The sequence below is a fragment of the Triturus cristatus genome, chromosome 9 (genome assembly GCF_964204655.1).
Source record: "Triturus cristatus chromosome 9, aTriCri1.1, whole genome shotgun sequence".
NCBI lineage: Eukaryota > Metazoa > Chordata > Amphibia > Caudata > Salamandridae > Triturus > Triturus cristatus.
The window spans coordinates 228,006,936-228,027,474 of record NC_140592.1 but is presented as its reverse complement, the minus strand read 5'-3'; the positions used below and the strand labels follow the sequence as shown (position 1 = coordinate 228,027,474).

Genomic DNA, 20,539 nt, shown 5'->3' with positions numbered 1-20,539 from the left:
GCAAACCACACGTTGATGGAGGGCGTCTCCGCCTTCTTCCAGTATACCGCCACTGTTTGTTTTGCTGCGCCTAACATGTGGAGGCTCAGGTGCCAGTCCCGACCTGTCATAGCCCGCCGCAACGTCGGTCGGAGGCCCAAGATAATCGTGAGCGGGTCCTCCGGCAGGGGGTAGCCTAGTACCCGATTGATGTGGCTGAGGACTTCCTTCCAATAGGTAGTCAAACTCGGACACGTCCACCAAACATGGATAAAGTCCCCCAACGCCTGGGCGCAGCGCCAGCACAACGGGGACACCTTAGGGAACATCTTCTGGAGTCGGACAGGGGTGTAGTACCACTGGGTCATCACCTTGTAGGCCGATTCCTGTTGGGGGATGCTACGGAAGGTTTTGGGGATGTCGCTCCATAGCCGCGCCCACTGTGCGGAGGTGATCTCGGAGCCCGAGAGGTTCTGCCATCGTACTTGGTACGGGTGTAGGCCTGGACGCTGGGTATGCTGGAGCACTTTATAGACGCGGGAAATGAGGCCCCTATATGTTCCAAACGTGCGCGCCAAGTGCTCAAACGGGGTGAGAGGCCGCGTGGCCGCCTGCACCAGCGAGGAGCCCTGCACCCAGTGCCGAAGCTGTATGTATTGGAACTTGTCCTTGTCCGTCAGTCCAAATTCCCGTTGGCATTGCTGGAAGGATTTGAAGTCCCCCCCACAAAGAGATCTCGGATCGTCCTACAGCCGCTTTCCGTCCAGTTCTCGAAGTATGGCGAGCGGCAGGCCGGCGGAAACTGTGGGTTGCGAGCCAGGGGGGTGTGTGGCGAGGGGAAGGTGGTGAGGCCCCTGCGGACCGCCACCCTGTCCCAGATCTCCAAGACCGTCATGTATGCACTACGGTGGCGCGCCGCCCGGGGCAGCCAAGCGTGATCCCAAATCGGGCGACAGGTAACTGCCCTGTCCATGTGGAACCAAATTTTTTCGCTTTCCCACGCCCCCCACTCCAGAACATAGCGGAGGTGCGACGCCCAGTAGTAGTCCATTAGATTGGGACAGGCAAGACCACCTCTGTCCCGAGGGAGCTTTAATATTTTGTTAGAGAATCGCGGTTTCTTACCTCCCCAAATAAAGGAGATCAGGTCCCGTTGTAGCCCCTGGATATAATGTTCCGGTATGGGAGTCGGCAGGGTCTGAAACAAGTAGAGGATCTTTGGTAGCACGGACATCTTAATTGCATTGAGGCGACCAAGCCAGGAGAGCGGCAGTGCCTTCCAGGTGCGCAAGTCCTCTAGGACCGAGCGCCTGCACTCCGGCCAATTGGCCTGTGTCCAGGTAGCTAGGTCCGGTGTCAGGTTAAGGCCAAGGTATCTCACTGAGCTGCTCGCCCATTGATATGGGGCGCAGGTCTGCAGCGCTGCAACCTCCGCTTCCGGAATCGTGAGATTAAGCACCCAGGACTTCGTGTGATTAATTTTTAGCCCGGAGGCACGCTCATAGGCGTGGAGCAACGATTGCGCAGCCGGGAGCGAAGTTGAGGGCGCAGATAGCGTAAGAAGGAGATCGTCGGCAAAGAGCGCAATCTTGTGATCACAGCCCCTAAGGGAAATGCCCTTGACATCCGGCGACTGGCGAATGAGAATAGCTAGTGGCTCCACTACTAGGGCGAAGAGCAGGGGCGACAAGGGGCAACCCTGCCGAGTGCCCCCACAGATGGGGAATGGCTGTGTAAGCTGGCCATTCACTCGCACCCTGGCCGCAGGGGCAGCGTATGGAGCCATGATGCACGCCTCCATTTTAGGCCCAAGGCCTATTTTCCGTAAGACCGCTCGAAGGAACTCCCAGTCCACCCGGTCAAACGCCTTTTCAGCGTCAAGGAACAACAGGCAAGCCGGGATTCCCCAATGCCTGGCCTTGCCCACAATGTGGGTGATGCGACGTACATTGTCCGCACCTGGTCCGGGTCCACCAGGCGAGGGAGGTGTGCACTGAGTCGTTTGGCGAGAATTTTGGTATACAGTTTAAGATCTGTATTCAATAGGGCTATGGGTCGATAGGACGAGCAGAGGGTGTGGTCCTTCCCTGGCTTCGGTATGAGGGCGATCTCAGCCATCGCCATGTCTGGGGATGGCCCTCCCGAGTCCGTGAATGAATTAAAGAGCCGTAGGAGGTAAGGTTGTAGCTGCGGTAGGAAGGTACGGAAGAACGCCACCGGGAGCCCATCTGGCCCAGGTGTCTTGCCTAACGGGAGGTCTCCCAGGGCGCCCGCTATTTCTTCCAGTGTAATGGGCTCCTCTAAGAGCTCGGAGTGGTGCTTACTCAGCGGCTCCCACTCACATTCCCCCAGGGTCTCCGCGATCAATGCGGGGTCCGGCGGGTCACTCACGTACAGGGAGGAATAGTAGTCATGGAACGCCTGGAGCTTCGCAGTTTCAGTGGTCGCCCAGGTACCCCCCTCCCCCTGTAGCTTCGCGATGTGAGCCTTGGCCGCCCTCGTTCGTAACCGCCGCGCTAGAACTGCGCCCACCTTGTCTCCTCCGATGTAGAAGCGCTGTCGGAGCGCAAGAAGCGCCCGTTCCGCCTTGTTCGTCCTATGTGCCCGTAGCTGCCCCCTAAGGACCGCCAGACGCCGCTTATGGGCCGCCAACGGGCGGGCCTGGTCCATCTTTTCCAGCGTCTTGATTTCGCGGGCAAGTCTGGTTTCGTACAGTTGGGCTTCCCGCGTCCGAGCGGCAGCTATAGCCGTGAGGGTGCCCTGTATCGTGGCTTTGAAGGCATCCCATAAGAGGGGAAGGGGGGTCTCCGGCAACTCATTGTGCTCGAAGTATTCCAGTATGGCCGTCTTTATTTCCTCCCTGTCCACCGGGTCCCACAGGGCGTGATCCGGGAACCTCCAGCGGCGTGAGCCTAGTGCGCGAGTGAGACGCTCATGGAGCAACACCTCCACGTGGGCATGGTCGGAGACCGAAATACTCGAGTGCGATGCCGACATAGTGTCCGTAAGCATAGAGTGGGAGACAAAGAGCATATCGATGCGAGAGTGAGAGCGGTGCGCGTGTGAGTAATAGGTGTAGTCTTTCAGCCCCGGGGAGTGATAACGCCAAACATCTACCAAGTTCAAAGCAGTAAGGGATTTTTTCACTGTGGCCGACAGGGCCCCCACCCCATGAAAGCCTCCCCCACAACGATCCAGCTCCGCGTCCCATACCAGGTTGAAGTCACCCCCCACTATGAGGTCCGAGCTCACCGGGTCGGGATACTCCCGGATGACCCCGCGCAGGAAGGAGTCCTGACCCTGGTTGGGAGCGTAAAGATTACAAAGCGTGAGCCTACAGTGTCCCCGCGTTAGCTCAACCCTCAGGACCCGACCCGCAGTGTCTCTACGCACCTGTGTGTCCCCATGCAAGAGTCCCGCCCGACAAAAGATTGCGACCCCTGCCGTCTTAGTGGCTGCAGACGCCCAAAACCTATGGGGAAAGCGCGGGTGAGCCATTCGACCTACATCGGCCTTTAGAAGGTGCGTCTCCTGCAGGAATACTATGTCGGCGCTCTGTTGAAGCAAATATCTCCAGATCTGATGTCGTTTGCTGGGTGAGTTGAGCCCCTTCACGTTCAGAGAGACAACCTTCCAGGAAGGTACTGTAGTCATAGACACTGGTCAACTAGTGCAGTTGTCCCCCCCGCAGCCCCCAACCCATCCACAAGGCCCCCCCGCCAGAGGGTTAGGAAGTATAGAGGGAGAAAGGAGAAAGAGTAGGATCGAACAGAAGAACCAAAACCACAAAGCGGCCAACATGGCCAACAAGGCCTATTCCAGTCTAGGGAGTGGCCAGGCACTGTGGCACAGGCTATCCCGGAGATGTCACTCTCCCAAGAATAGGAGTGGGGGTCCGTCGGCACTGCCACCATCCACCAAGTACACCAAGAGGGGCCCCGGGCCGCCGCCCCACTCTGGGGGCCGCAGTGACGACCGAGGGAAGCAGGCACCCCTACCCGTTCCAAACGAGGCGGCCGCAGCCCTGAAGGGAGGCCACCTCGCATTTCTGATGGGGGAGCAAGCGAGCCCCCCCCTTCCCGGCGGCCTGTATCCAGAACTGCTTTACAAACAGGGAGGTTCACTGGGGGGCAGGCTCCTGCGACCCCCCCCGGCGATGAGCCCGCTTCCAGGGACCGAATGTGGCGTATGATGTCCTGTTTGTCCCTTGATGATCGGCTAGCCACAGGAGAGGGAGACCGCCCCGCACGGCTCACCCTGGACCAGTTAGGCCGGAGCGGAACACGTGGCCTCGCAGCACCTGGCATCGGGCTGGCCGGCGGGGAGTCCGGGATTTGAAGCAGCTGCGCCGCCTCCCTGTAGGAGCGCAGTACCCGGCGTCGGGATTCCCACTGGAAGATGAGGGCGAAGGGATGGCCCCATTGATAACGAATGTTGAGGTCTCGCAGCTTATCTGTGATCGGCCGGAAAGCTCTCCGGCGCCGAAGGGTCGTGGGGGCCAGGTCCTGGAACAGTTGGATCGAGGCGCCCTTGTACTTGATATCGGCCTTCTCCCGGGTTGCCTTGATAATGGCCTCCTTTTCGACGAAAAAGTGGACCCGCGTCAGAATGTCGGGGACTAGCCCGGGTCTCCCAGGTGGTCCAGAGACCCTATGGGCCCGCTCTAAGGCTGGCGGCGAGGCATCGTCATCCCCCCGGAGCTCATGAAGGAGATCCGCCACGAATGTCATAATATCCTCCCCCTCCGCTCCAATCGGGACGCCTCGAATGCGGATGTTGTTGCGGCGCCCCCTATTTTCCAAATCTTCCTGCCGTATCTGTAGTTCGACATTCTGTTCCTCCAGGGTCGCTATCCGCTGCCAGAGGCGTTCCTGATCCTCCGTGCGGGCATCCAGGGTCTTTTCCATGTCGTCGACTCTGTCCCCGAGTTCCCCCACATCCCTCCGAAGCTCCTTGACGCAGGCCTGGACCTCTGTGCGCAGCGAACCGATTTCAGATTTAAGGTCTTGCATGAAGAGCGCCATAAAGGACTGCGTCACCGGTTCCGCCGCTGTCCCGGCCCCCACCTGCTGCGAGCCCGCCGCCGCCACTCCAGGCTTGTTCCAAAGGTCCTTTACCGTGGCGTCTTTAGCGGTCGCCGGCGGCTCCTTCCCCTGTTTGGTGCGCGTCATTGTGCAGTCCCGCGTCTCGCCCTCAAGATGGCCCCCAAAGCAAGTTGACTAGTCCACTCGCGGCCCCCACCCGGTAGGACTCCCAGCATCCAGGAGCTCGCTGGTCAGGCCGTGCAGAGTCCAAGTTGAGGCCGCTTCCCCCTGTTCCGGGTCTTGTGCCCTGGTCGCGGCGTCACGGGGCAGGCATTCTGGGCGCAGCAGGGGAGCAGAGCACCAGGACACCCGCAGCCACGGGCCGCCCTCAGGGCAAGGGCGCCGCCAGTCCCCACGTCCACGACGCTCCGTCTCAGGACCCCCCTCTCTCACCCAGGCAGCGAATGTCACAGGGTCGCCGGGTGGAGAGGTGCGTCGCCTCCTCCCCCGCTCAGCACCTCCAGAGGAACCCGGTGCGCCCCCGCAGTATAACAACACAAGCCAGGCAACAATCCGGGGCGAACACTACTTTGGCCAGTTAAATCGCCCCCAGCCCCGCACTTCCAGGCAGGTCCCTGCACAGCCACTCCGGGCGTCGCCACAAGCCCACCGTCTCAAGCGTAGGGAGCGCTCTCAAGGGACCTCTCAAGGCCGGGCCCACCTCAGCCAGGGCGTCCCCCACCACCGCACGCCGTCTTCCCGTGGGCAGACTCCGGGCCGATACCGCCCGTCGATCTCCTCACCTTAGCGCCGGCCCCTCGAGCTGGGTCACTGCTGACTCCGGTCCCCGGTTGTAGAGGCCGTCTCCTCTCCCACTCCGTGATCCCAGGGGCACAAAATGGCGGGCTCGTCTGCGCTGCAGGCCAGGCAACCATCAGCTAAGTCGCCCCCAGTCACGCGCTTCCAGGCAGGTCTTTGCGCAGCCACTCCGGGTGTCACCCCTGGCCCACCGTCGCTAGCGCGGGCAGCGCTCTTCAGGGACCCCGCAAAAGAAGGCCCACCTCAGAGGAGGTATCTCCTGCCACCGCCAGCCTTCCTCTTGCGTGGCAGCCTCTCGTGGGCAGACACCGGGCCCGCCGACCTCCTCACCCCAGTGCTGGCCCCTCGAGTTAAGTCGCTGGCGTCTCTGGCCCCCAGCCGCGAAGGCCTCCTCCTCGTCTGCTCCGCGGCGCCAGGGGCACAAGATGGCGGACTCGGCCTCTCCCTCCGGGCCAGCCCCGCCAGCTTCTCCACCGCTAGCCGGCTCCAGGAACCTTCGACTGCAGCTCTCAGGCGACCACGGGCCCGCCTAGGACAGCGGAGCAGCTCCGGCGGTAACCCCAGTCACCCAGGCCACCCGTGGAGGTCCTCCTCAGTGCCTCGGGTCAGACCGCTTAAGATGGCGGCCGCCTCCGCTTCGCCCAGGGGTCTCTCCCCGATCTGGTCTCCGGCGCCACTAGCTGTTCGTCTCCGGGCTCGCCAAAGCGTCTGCAGGCAGCCCGCTCCCCTCCGCCGCCGTCTCGCCCTCGAAAGAGACGTGTCTCCAGGCACCAAACCGCTTTTTGAAGCTTCTTTCCCGGCGGCAGCCCGGAGCCCCGATAGTCCGTGGCTCACTCCATGAACGGCTCGGCCACGCCCCCCTAAGCTGATCTTTGAGGTATGGGGTTCCCCATTCAAACCTAGAGACCTTCTATTATTATTATAAAACTAGCTTACTAGCCAAGGGAGGGTGGTACACAAGGTATTATAGGACCTGTTTTCACTATCATTATAAAATGATTTCTCCCTTTGTTTTTAATGGAATTGTAACAATGCTGATGGTTTTATTTCTGATCATTTGTTTGCTTATGTTAGCCAAAGTACTGCATCTTAGAGCACGTAGTTAAAAATAAACGTTTTAAACTTTTCTGTGTCTCTGATTACTCACGTTTGATATGAGAATAACAGCTAAAAGGTGTTCTTGATTCCCACCATTCCTGAGAGTATTCTAAGTCGCTTCTTCTGGGTTGTCTAATCATTGGTAGCTTCGATATGATACGGAGAACGAATGAGACACTGATGCTAGTCGCATAGGGGTTCTAGGTACTGAGGTGAGTTTTTTGGTACACCACAATTTACTGAGGTCCTGGTTTCCTGCGCATAGTTCTGTGCATGAGCAGAATCCCCGAAACAGTGGGTTTTTCTGAGATCACATGATATAGCAGGGGTGTGGAATTTAATAAAATATCTACTTGTCCATGGGGCAGGTTGCTTCATAAATCTACTTGTCCTGTAACAAAATCCACTTGTCCCTTTGGTGCCATGTAGTGCAGCAAAAAATTATGGCAGCAACATCATTACATAAGAGCTCTGATATAGCCTCTCGGATTATACTAGGGCTCATACCAAAGCAGTGTTTGAATTCTTGCCATCCCCTTATGTTGCCACGTTTCCGCAGCTCTACATACTGGGGCTGAAGGTAGTGGTAAGCAATAGTTTCAGGGTTAGAATGCCCTTTTGAGTCTGTGCAAACCTTCTAACTTGCATGTTTTAAGGGTTTATAACAACTCTTCTCTAACCTTTTTCCTCTACTGAGGAATGTTGTAAATTTACTCCTGACAATGGCAGACGTAACCCTTCTTCCAGAGTTGGGAAAAAAGTGGCTGAAACGAAAGTGAACTTGCGAACACTCAGATTTTCGCATGAGCAAATCTACACACGCATATCTGCTCATGCTAAAATCCAGTTCACAAATATTTTCAAAGAGTACCATTTCTTGTCCTACTTATGTAAATTCTTGGGAATTCATGAAAGCTGTATAGCTCCACTAAATGCAAGGACTTATACCATGGGTGCACTTTTGAGAATCTCTTTAATAACTGGGCACCTATTTTAGTCTGGCATTGACAATTCATACTCCTTCTCCCTCCCCCCCTCCCCCTCAGTAGTGCAGTCGGAGCTTACAACATTTACTTAAAGCGCTCACCCAAACAATAAAGGCTTTCAATTAATGAACTATAAATACAAGTTTGAACAGCATTAACATATGGACAAAAATATTACCTTAACTGCAGACAGTGCCCTTTCCTGATCCGTAATGTGGTACTGCAAACTGGCAGCCAAAGGGTTTGTGCTGAAGGGGGGTGGGCCTACTTGTCCAAAGGACAAAATACACATGGACACTTGTTGCCCTTGGCCCCAAACAATATGTCCTGGGCGTCGGGCTATAGGAATTCCACATCCCTGATATAGTGTTTCTTGGTTACAAGTTTACGAATAGCCTTCAGTACCCCTCAGCCTGGAGAACTTCCCCAAAGTCTTCCTTGCTTTTCTGCATGCCCCTCCGATCCTAGTTTCTGCAGTATGATCACTTCTTACTCAAAACCTTATCCTCTGATTATCACCACATATATCAAGTTCCCATAGGACCTAAATAAGCACCAATACATTAATAGATCACTGCACACTGTTTGAGGTTTGTGAAGTTTAATTCTTTTAAATTCAAAACGGTTATATAACTGGGATCCCCTTAGCATCACGATTACGCCAAGTTATTTTTTCCACTTCATTTGGATATAAACACATCCACTGAGTTACTGGCATTAACGTACCAAAGCATGAATCTTCCAGGAAACCCTATTCAGGTAATTTTAGAGTGGGTAGCCTCTGAAAATATCATCTCTGCAAGTATGAAGCAGAAATATTTTATTTCTATCTCGAAAAATATTTATGTAATCATGCAACACAAATCCCGTTATTTGTGACTGTTCCGACTGCCCTTCAAGCTTTCAGTTGGTGAGAAGGTGAAAAGTAGAAAAAAAGTCAGCCTGAATTTTATGAGTATATTTGGACATTTATAGGGTGCACCACTAAACTAACGTGTCCTGGCACTAAGTAAGCCTAATTCCGGTGAGTATAAAGAAGGGCATAGGTATTCATTTGGGAGAAAGCCAGGTCTTCAAACCCTTTCTAAAAGTAAGATGGTGTGTCTCCATTCTCAAACCGAGAGGCAGAGTAGCCTATTGCTTTGTGGCCAATACACTGAAGGAGTGGACTCCTGGCCTACTCTTTTTTAAATGGGGACCGAGACCAGGTACACAGCAGAGGAACGAAGGGTGCATGAAGGCCGAAAGGACATTATGTACCATGTAGATAGAAGGGTCCTTGATGGAGTAGGTGAGTGATGCATCAGGTTTTAAAGAGCACTTTCACAATAGGCAGCCAATGAAGATTACTGAAAACAGCAGACATATGGACCCTCCTGGGTTGAGCTAGTATGGGTCATGCTGCAAGATTTAGTAACCGCTGTAATTCGGCTAGAGTGCACTTGGGAAGCCAGCGAAATAAAGGATTTTGTGGAAATTTTACTGTGGGGCATACACTGACACTCTCTTGACACTGGTGTTTTCTACACAATTATTGTGTGTTTTTTTTTTTTTAGGGGGGTGCACTCCGTCGCTCCGCTCCTCTCTTCTCCCACCCTGGCCTCAGGCTTTTTGCCACCTCCGACTGTAGCGCTGTTTAATTAGGAGCTGTAGTGGAGGCAGCGAAATGTCAGTTGACCAAAAAAATTGAGCACAAAGTCTAAATACTGAAATAAAGCTTTGTAATAATCCAGCCTAGAAAGAACAATGGCTTGAACCAGTGCTTTCTAGCTAGCAACATATGAGTGGACAGATTTTGGCCAAAAGCTTTAAGAAGTAGAATCATAAAGAGGTAATTACGTGATCTATGCTCTGAAAGATGGAGCACTGATGATGATAACCCTGAGAATTTCAGCTTCTGCAGCTGGGCTAGTTGGAGGGACCAGCAGCCCTGGTCACGTGATGTACTGAAAATCATGACACTGCTGATTCACCCAATATCAGAACTTCAGCTTCCTGAGTTAAATTTCAATGTATTCTCCGACATCCAGGAAGCCACTATCAAACATGAGTGAATCCTTCTTTAAGGTCCCTAGGATCCTCAAGCTTAAAGGCCTTCTGGGTGTCCTCTGCATAGCACATAAAAGTAAAATAAAGACTAAATCTGCAGCTCACCTGTGGCGAAGTCTATCCAAAAGGTTTGGCTAGATTTAGCTGTGAAAATGAATGAAGCTCTGAAAATCAATGCCAGCCCTTCTCCCCTTTTCTGGAGTCTGTGCATGTGCAAGATTGTATATCCATCAGGGGCTGCTTGTGCCAAATCCAGGGCTGACCCCTCATGTAGTCAGGTGCCTGTTTAAACTAGAGCATCCAGGTCATAGTTCCGAATAAGATCATATTTATATCCATTTTATATTTGGGTAAAGATCTGGAGTTAAACAGTGAATGCTAAATACTCTCCCTTTCTAGGTGCAGTTGAATTGGTAAGGGGTGCAAGAGTTGTTCTCAATAGGCATGCTGTTTTCCTAACAGTTTGAGAGAATGTTGCTGCCAATCAATATCTGTTCTATAGTTGAGTGCAGAATCTGGCCTGAAGTATCAAATTAAAATTTAAGGGTTCTTGTGGGAGGGATACTGCCTGTGTGATACAGCTGATATCAAACAGGCAGCATTCCTGGCACTAGGCACTGGTCAGGAATGGAGGGGCTCTGGATGGTTTGCCCTTGGTGAGCCTTTGGTGAGCCCGGGTGCACATGCTGCGCTTCAACACCTCATTCTTGTTAATAGAAGGGAATGAGCTTCTGCACATGCTCTTTCGTAACCAAGAAAAGTACACCTTCCGGAATGAGAACGTCTCTTAAAATAGAAGCCACTTTAATGAAAAACCAAACGGACAGTCAATGAGCGGTCAAGTGAGCAGAATCCCTAGCAACAGTTAAATGAACTCGAGAGACAAGGGGAGAGATAACTGGGCATGAGATGTGGTCATTATTACTGCTGTGATGGTATGTATGCAAGAGCAGGGGTCTAGTTTTGCTGAGCAACTATGCTGTATGTCTTCATTTTAGGATCTTTCCAGTGTTTTAGGCTTTAGGGCCCAATGCTAATGCCATGAGAGATTGGATTGCTGGATCATGTGCTGTATGCAGGGTCCTACCAGGACATACATTCTTTCCTTTTATTCAGCACTGAACAAAGTAATCGGAACTACTGAGAAAAGCAATGTGCCTGGCAGGATGGTGGTGCCCTGGATGCATTAGTGATGCACACTAGCTGCCTGTGACTATAATGGTTCTGCCGTCACTTTTTCTAGTAAAATGTGGACATCAGACATGTTTTTCCTTACATTTTTCCTGTGGAGATTTGTATTCAAGGTGCAGGGACCTAAACAATGGACCATGCATCAAATGCCAGTTTAGAGGTATGTAACTTGTTTTTCGCTTTGCCTCTCGTGACTTATCCTTATGAAGACAACTCATAAAAATGGCACAACTTAAGCAATGCAGTTCTATCAAAGAAATATTTACAATGCAATTAAATATTAATATATCGAGAATCTGTTATTTGTATTTTAGTATCTTGCACAATTTCTCTCCTTAGGATTTGTGGATTGTCATGCTGATGCTGTTGGCGTTTGGAGTTTTGATTCAGGAAACACTAGCTAGTGCCCGGAGTGGACGGGCTCCTGAGACTGAAGAATTCGCTCAAGTACGAAGCTATGACTACACAGTTGTTAATCTGCCAGAGGAGCACATTCCCTACTTCTTGCATAATAATAGGCATATTGCCACCATATGCAAGCAAGACCTTCAATGTCCATTTAAAGTAGGTATGGGTTCATAACTTCATATCACCTATTTCCCTTTTTTCCACTTTTATAAATTGGTTAGCAAAATTGAAGTACTCCGTACTCCATTGCAAGTTGCATTCAGAATGTGTATATCTTTGTCACTCAGCATAGTATGATGTCTGTGTTCTCTATTACTGTGTACTCTGCACTGCAGACATAGCAGCGGGTGCCATTGCCACATGTTTACCTAATAAAGTGTCCAAGGGAATCATTTCTTGTGAATATTATTTATTTGATAATTCACAACAGCTATACAGATACTTCACATGTAAATTGTAGAGCAGAGAGATGATTCATGTCTTTTATGCTTTATCTCAATTGCCAACCAACCTAATTTAACATCCTTAAAAACTTTCTAAAGAAGATGTTTGACTGGATGTCTGCCTTCTCTCTAAACCTGAACCACAGCAAAATAGAATTCTTACTTCTTTACTTCACCAATTTACCATTCTGGACTATTTAAAAAATGGCTTGACGTCCTCTCACTGCTGGCATCTTGCCGTCAACTCCTTTTGCTAAACCTGTCAGCTTCATCATTTATCTGAATCTCAACCTGATTGAGAAAGTTGATAAACTAGTGAAAACACTGGCATACCAGTTCCACCTTCAAGAGAAAATTGAAAACACTATTCCTCCCACAGACTTTAAATCAGCAGTTGAAGCCATTGTGCTTTCTCACCCAGATGGGGCCAATCCCCTACTTGCTGGGCTCTCCAAATTCACAAACTGTCTCTCAAAGGAGTCCTGTATGCTGGTATGCAACTGGTTTCCAGTGCCAAAAAGTCACATTGCCCAATTCAAAAATAACTCTAATGATTACAGTTTGAAGCAAGAAACAACTTCAAGTGAGCCTGTATTTCTCAAAAGGCTCTGCACTCTGGCCTACTGCCTTACTTCAAAGACAAACTACACACCACTCGAAGAGAAAGACTAGTGAGAAGCAAATCACATCATGTTCTTGATCTCAAAAGCAGAGAAGAGCTGACCATAAACCTGGCCTTCTCCTGTATACCCCCAGGCTTCGGAAACAGATTCCTGAAAACATAAGTCTAAATCCCCTCTTTAACAAAACACTTAAATTGATCTCGTCATGCTTCATCCCCTACATTAGTATACCTTCCACTTATTTTCAACTTTCTGTTATCACCATCTGCTCATTCAATACTAGTGTATCACAATTTACTATCATTTCTTTCCTTAAAACTATTGTAACCAAGATGTACTCTTTGCAAAGCACTCAACTGTCATTGTGGCTAGGACTGTGCTCTATAAACAGAACAGGTGAATAAATGTGCTTGAAGTACTTTTCATAATTCACCAATACCACATGATGCCCATGAATTATAGATTTCATCCAGTGGGAGACCTCGTCTCAGTCTGATTTACTCCCCTACAACTAATAAACCTCTAATAATATTCAGTGGTTTTGTAGAATCACCTTCCTGTTCCATAAATGCAAGTACAACCTGAACATTCTAATTTACATCAGGGCCTATTGTTAGCAATGCCTAACATACTGCATCATCAAAAACCTCTCCATTTAACATAGGGAATGTGCTTCTTAGCACAGGAAATCAATTCTTCTTAAAGTGACACATTAACTCTAAAGATGTTTTTAGTTTTACCGTAATCAGCAAAACAGTATTGTGAGAAAATTGATTATTAGTTGGGGTCAATAGTAGTCTGCTACAAGTAATAATGACCATTCTTGCTAGGTCCCACAAAGGTTTCACAATTTAAACCTTAGCTGAACCCCTTGTAGCTATGGCACAGAGCAGACAGTCTTAATCTAAGAAAATGTGTAAAGCATTTTGAAGTAACAAAACTGCTAAAAAGTCAAAAAAACAGAACACAATTTAAAAAAATCTCCAATGTATAAAAATAGAGATTATTTTAATGAACAAAATGACCCCAAAACCAGAAAAATACAATGAGGGGAACTGGGGATATGAATTTTTAGAGTTTAAAAGAAAATAGCACCAACAAGCACTAAGTGCCAACCACGACAGACTGGGACGTGGATAAGGTTTAAGGCCGCGCTCAGTGTATCACGGGTTGGACACAAGAACAGGTTCAACCTGATGGAAAAGTTACCTCCTGATGTTGACAACCTTCACTGGAAGCATGTAGTGGACTAGCATCGAGGGAAGAACATTAGCGTCGACTGAGTCTGGAGTTAAATGAGCCTTGGCAAAACCGTCGGTTTAGGCAGAAAAAGGTTGTTTTTCCAATCCTGGTTGTCTATGGTGTTTTACGATTCCTTGGCGGCAGCGCTGAAGGAGCTGTGAGTTGAAGCAGCCTCAGATTCAACTGATTCCCACGTCGAGCGTAGAATGTCACGGGTGCTACAGTGAAGTCAGGCCCACCAGCAATGCACCCTCGGCGGATTAGCTTGTAAGTTGGTCCCGGCCCCTTGATGGGTCTTCTGGCAAAAAGTGTGACGCAAGTTTCCAAGTCCCAACTTTAAAGGATAGGCATGAGTTGTACACTCTGATGCCAGCCAAGGGTACCAAGGCTTCCGGAACAGTACTTGGGGATCAGGACTTACTCTAACAGAAGCCATTTGCAGTGAGCAGAGAGTTCAACATTCAGTTGATGTTGATATTCAACTACATTTACCATCAGCAAATTCTACTTTAGGAAAAGTCACAGTACTTTTAATCCTAATCTCCAAGAGCAAGTCTCCGAGACCCAACAAAATGACCAACGGCTAGTGACATTTGACTTGCAGGCAATGTGTACCCATTGTACCATATACTAGGGACTTATAGGTAAGCTAAATATGCCAATCAGGAGTGTAGATAATTTGGACCTATTAACAGAGTAAATGCACTAAGGACAGCTTAACAGAGTTAAAAAACCAGCAGCATCAGTCCAAAAAAATGGGGGTGATCATGTAAAAAGAGGCATTTTCTTGCAAGTATCGTCCATCATTTAACTGTTTCTAGTGTCAAAATCAACTTGTTTTGAGAAACACATATTGAGTAATGTGTAATAAGACCAGTTGTCCCTTAGCCTTGTTGTTTGTTTTGTCACTAGAACCTCTCACTGGCATTATTGGACTCTGTGACACTTTAGAAACACTGTATACATACATACATATATATTTATTACATTCTCTTCCTCTCTCCCTTTCTCTCTCTCTCTCTCTCTTTTCTCTCTCTCTCCCTCTCTCTCTCTCTCTCTCTCTCTCTCTCTCTCTCTATATATATATATATATATATATATATATATATATATATATATATATATATATATATATATACATATATATATATATATCACATTGCCAATCCTACTTCCCCAAAGAAGAGGCACGCACACTGGTCTGTGAGTATGGGGCTGATTTAATGGTGTTTCAAGTCGCCCTCGACCCCACAAGAAAGAGAGACGCGTTTCGCCTGCGCAGCAGGCTTTATCAATCTAAGTGACACCACCAATTCAAGGATATATATAGCGCCCTCCCACTCCTTCAAACATGTGTAAACATGGTAGAAAGACTAGATGCAATATGTCACTGGCAAATCCCAGCTCCGTTTCACTTGGTGCCAAAAATTCAAATATCCGCTAAAGTACAATAAATCTCAGCATAATGTCACATAGATATACTTTGCTGAATAATTGTGAACAGATTATTGTTCTACAGTGTAATGACACAGAAAATAAAAATTGCATCTGTTCGTTTCAGGTGGAGGCATATAATATTCAGAAATGGTGCCACTTCTCTCATAGCGTTTCACCCTATTAATACTTTGTTCCAAATAAAAACTGCCCTAATGCAGTACATAAAATCGGGCTGCTGTGAGGCTGCACAGTGATTTACAACACTTGCTGTGCCTGAAATAAAAACCATACAAAAGACACAGCCATCCAGTTGTAATCAACTTGTCCCGTGAAAAATAGAGCATGATTAAATTGCAACACGCACATGCACTTTTTAAAACAAACTCCTTGCGGGCATAACTTTGAGGGGTGGTCAAATGTCCATGGCGCTTTAATTTTGCTATCCCACGGAACTACAGGACCCATAATACCTTTTACTGGCCCTGGAATACCAAAGTCCGTTGGTGTATGCCTGCAGTGAAAGCTCGAATTTGCAAATGTTCCTTGAATTGCTCTATTTGCACCGGGTACTCTAAATTCAGTCCACAGTCAAAATTGGGAATTTTAGAATGGTGTCACACAGCCTGAATATAACAGCAGACCGAAATAAGATTCCATAATGGGCATGTCATGGAGGTCGGGGGAGACTGATATCCTTCAAATTAGACAAGCCAGGACATATATATATTCCAAAACACACAAGAGCCCATTTGAGGTGATGCCACACGACTTGAGTAAAGCTCACTTTTCTTTATTGAGTGCTTGCCAGCAGGCACCCTGTCAGGAAACAAAACATCTTTACATATTCGCCAGACGCGTTTCAGAAATAACCTTTCATCAGTGGCGTGGTAAAGATGAAAGCACTACCGCGCACAATCTATTTGAACACCTGCCACAGTGGGCGTGGTCTAATGGCCTTCTGGGTGTTGTAGTGCGCAAAAATATTTTTCATATGTGTGTTCCTGGCCAATAGCATTTTGTACAAGTCGGCGATCAGTTTTTTTTCCGATGTGCGTGTGGTAAGCCATTTTTCGTATGTAGAGAGGTGTTGGTGAGCATGTGGCTTTATTTGTGGGTGTAGTGCCCAGTGGCAGATCTGGAGGTATCATAGTCGCTCGGTTTCAGGGTTCCCATAATCCGATTTGACCTGCTGGAATTGTATGATCATTTGGAAATCAAAGAGATGGCCCGGAGGCCGACATTCCTTGGAGCGTCAACGTACACATGCTGCCTCCCCCATGCCCGGCTGAAAGTCGGGTTATCGAATAGTGGGGTAAGCGGAGACGGAAAGGTAGTTAATTTATGTTTAATGTTAGTAAGATCCCAGGCCTCCAAGGACACCAGAGTAATATGGGACGCATAGAGATTAGGCGGTCTGTGTGCCTTTTGAAGGAATGCCATACCCTTTTTGAGAGGCTTTTCATATTTATTATTATTTCATCATTTGACTAACTTATTGCATCCCTGCCCTATATATTTACACAGTTTAAGTTCAGCCTCAACATTTTTTTCTAAATTTGCAGATTGTATAAGTATTATCAAAGTAAGAGACGTACTGTGCTGCATTGCCATCGCCTTTTATGACCCTCCCAGTCCCTCCACCCATGCCTAACCCTAGTTCATTTCTAAGTGTCTACTTAGAAAGGATTGGGTAGCAAAATCAAAAGTGATACAAATCTCAAGCCAAGAGACCTGACTAGTGAAATCAACATGCAAAAAGAACAATTGATGGACATAATGCAGAACAATGTCATACATTCACCACAGTACAGTGATCTGGGCCTGAATCCATCGTTTTTGTGCTCACCATGCCATTCCAGTTTGAACCCAGCCATATGCAAATCAGTCTTGACCCTGTGCCTCATGGGAACAGTCCAGCCCGAACTGCCAGGCCAGGTCCTCCCTGGACTGGAAACAAGCATCCTAGGACCGATTTCAGGGTTTCACCCCTCATCAGCCAGATTAGATTGACTCAAGTGGCATGGAGAGCACGGGACCTACGTCTGGGCCTACCCATACCCCTCAAGGTGACAAATGCAAAAAGAACAATTGATGGACAGAATGCAGAATAATGTCATACATTCACCCCAGTACAGAGATCTGGGCCTGAATCCATCGTTTTTTTGCTCACCATGCCAATCCAGTTTGAACCCAGCCATATGCAAATCAGTCTTGACCCTGTGCCTCATGGGAACAGTCCAGCCCGAACTGCCAGGCTAGGTCCTCCCTGGACTGAAAACAAGCATCCTAGGACCGGGTTCGGGGTTTCACCCCTTATCAGCCAGGATAGCTTCACTCCAGTGGCATGGAGAGCACAGGCTGTTCTCTCCCAGGCAGTTGCGGATGTGAGAGACGTAGCAAATTAACCATTCGGTGTGGACTGTATACCACCGACTCACTGGGCAGAACGATTGCCATGTTAGTAGCCCTTAGACACAACGCCTGTTGAGGACGTATGGCTGTTCGGGGGATGTCCAGTCAACCTTGATGGACATGTTCTTCGATGGCCGCCGTCTTTTTGGTGACAAAGCAGATTCGGTGCTTGAGCGCTTTAAAGACTCTCAAGCTACGGCCAGATCTTTGGACCTCACTGTGCTTTTCCGTCCACTCCAGTCTGCTTTTTTTCCCTTTCTTGGCTATGGAAGGGTTTCCCAACCATGTTCGGTCCAGTCTAGCCACCGGTTCACGCAAGCTGCCCAGCCTCTGCGTGGCCGCGGACGTGGGACCAGGTGTCCTCATGCATCTGGGAGCCAGCGGGCAGACCAATCCACCATCTCCCCCTGCCACTGCCTCCAAATCTTCCTAGTCCCACGTTCCAGGCCCATCTTCAGCCAGTTGGAGGCAGGATTCGCCATCACATCCTCCATTGGCAATCCATCACTGCAAATCGCCCGAAGGGGCTACTCCCTCCCCTTCGAGGCTACCCCTCCCTCCATGCCACTGTCTTACGGTCGCATGTCGGAGGATCGTTTGGCACTTCTCCACCAGGAAGTTTCCGCTCTTTTGGCCAAGGGAGTTATAGAAAGGGTCCTTGCACCAGAAGTAGGACGTGGTTGCTATTCCTGCTACTTTCTGGTGCCCAAGAAGGACAAATGCCTGCGTCCCATTCTAGAACTATAGGCCTTTAACCGCTTCCTCCGGAAGGAGAAGTTCAAGATGCTCACGTTAGCTCAAACTGCGAGACTGGATGGTGGCGTTGGACATGAACGATGCTTATTTCCACATTCCCGTCCTGCCAGCCCACTGAGGCTAGCAACGGTTCACAGTGGGCCACTTGCGCTTTCAGTTCACTGTGCTCCTCTTTGGACTTACCAGTGCCCCTCGGGTGTTCACAAAGGTGATGGCTATGATCGGTAGCTCATCTGCGCAGATCAGGGGTTCCAGTCTTCCCCTATCTCGACGACTGGTTGTTGAAGGTGGACTTGCCCCAGGCTGTCGTCTCCCACCTTCAGCCTACCGCAGACTACCTGCATTCGCTGGGGTTTACTATAAACTTGCCGAAGTCACACCTGACTCCCTCTCAGACGCTCCCTTTCATCGGAGCTGTTCTGAACACAGTGCAGTTTCGGGGCTGTCCTCCCGAACAGCGAGTATGGGATATTCGGGCTATGGTACTGATGTTTCAGCCTCTATCCCGGATTTCGGTGAGAATGAATCTGAGGCTGCTGGCTCATGGCCTCCTCCATCCTGCTGGTGGATCCTGCCAGGTGGTATATGCGGGCTCTGCAAAGGGACCTAAAGTTCCAGTGGGCGCAGCATCAGGAGAATCTTTCCGACTATGTCCAAATCTCATAGGGGACTGTATCACAGCTGCAGTGGTGGTAATGAACCAAGATTGGGTCAGAGGCAGATCCTTCTTTCTTCCCCAATCAGATCTAACGTTAGTGACGGATGCGTCACTCTTGGGATGGGGCAGTCATCTGGGGTAGAAGGAGATCAGAGGCATTTTGTCTCCGGCGGAGTCCGGGCTCCATATCAACTGAAGGCATTCCTTCCCTCTATCAAAGGGAAAGTGGTGCAGGTGTTCACAGACAACACCACTGCCATGTGGTACTGCAACAAATAGGGCGGGGTGGGGTCTTGAACCCTTTGTCAGGAGGCTTTCCGCCTCTGGACATGGCTGGACCATCATGGCATAACTCTGGTGGTTCAACACCTGGCAGGTTCTCTGAATGCCAGGGCTGACTAACTAAGCCATCAGCGCCTTTCCGCCTGTACCATGTCTGCCCCGAGTGCTCAAGAAGATCAAGCACGATCGGACTCAAGTTATTTTTGTGCCTCTGGACGGGGTATGAAGAGACTGGTACCCCGAGCTTCTGAGCATGGCCATCGATCCTCTGATCAGACTGCCCCTTCGGGAGGATCTTCTGTCGCAGCAGCAGAGGATGGTTCTTCACCCGAACCTCTCCAGTCTCCACCTCCTTGCCTGGAGATTGAGCGTCGACAGTTGACCACTTTCGATATTCCACCCGAAGTCTGTGATGTCATCTTAGCAGCCAGGCGTCCCCCCACTAAATTGATATACGACTGTAGATGGAACAAGTTTGTGGCACGGTGCACAGCAAAGGCTGTGGATCCCCTTTCTGCCCATCTTTCAGTGTTCCTTTTGAATATACTTTCTTTGGCCCAGCAGGTTATCTTGCAGTTATCTCTGCTTTTCTTCGGCTGCCAGATCAACCATCCTTGTTCAAGTCTCCTAGTGTTAACAGATTCTTTAAGGGTATTACGCATCTATTTCCTCCATCTCCCTTCATAATGCCCAAGTGAGACTTGAATCTTGTTTTCACATTTCTTATGTGTGCTCCCTTCGAGCCTCTTCATAACTGTCCTCTCAGGATCCTCACTCTCAAGACTGCCTTCCCTGTTGCCATCACCTCTGGTCGCAGGGTAAGTGAGCTCCAGGCTCTATCTTCCAAGCCCCCTTTCTTCTCTGTGCATCTAGACTAAGAGATGCTTAGAACGAGACCTTTGTTCCTTCCTAAAGTGGTTACACCATTTCATGTAGAACAATCCGTCACCTTGCCCATCTTTTTTCCACCTCCACACCCTTCCAAGGAGGAGGAGAGACTCCACCGTCTGGACCCTAAACGTGAGTTGTCATTCTATCTTGACCGCACCAAAGTATTTCGAGTGGATGATCAACTCTTTGTTGGCTATGTGGGTGCCAAGAAAGGCTGGGCTGTTAAAAAATATACCATCTC

At 49.5% G+C, this 20,539-nt stretch overlaps 1 protein-coding gene across 4 annotated transcripts in view; it reads left to right on the top strand.

Annotated features, from left to right (window-relative positions):
* EOGT (EGF domain specific O-linked N-acetylglucosamine transferase) overlaps nt 1-20,539 on the top strand; it is a 265,331-nt gene that overhangs the window by 79,411 nt on the left and 165,381 nt on the right. For all 4 annotated transcript variants that reach the window (XM_085624778.1, XM_085624779.1, XM_085624777.1 and 1 more), the window contains one exon: nt 11,486-11,710. In XM_085624778.1, coding sequence (XP_085480904.1) covers nt 11,501-11,710 — 210 coding nt within the window. In that variant the 5' untranslated portion in view covers nt 11,486-11,500. The remainder of the gene's footprint in view (nt 1-11,485; nt 11,711-20,539) is intronic.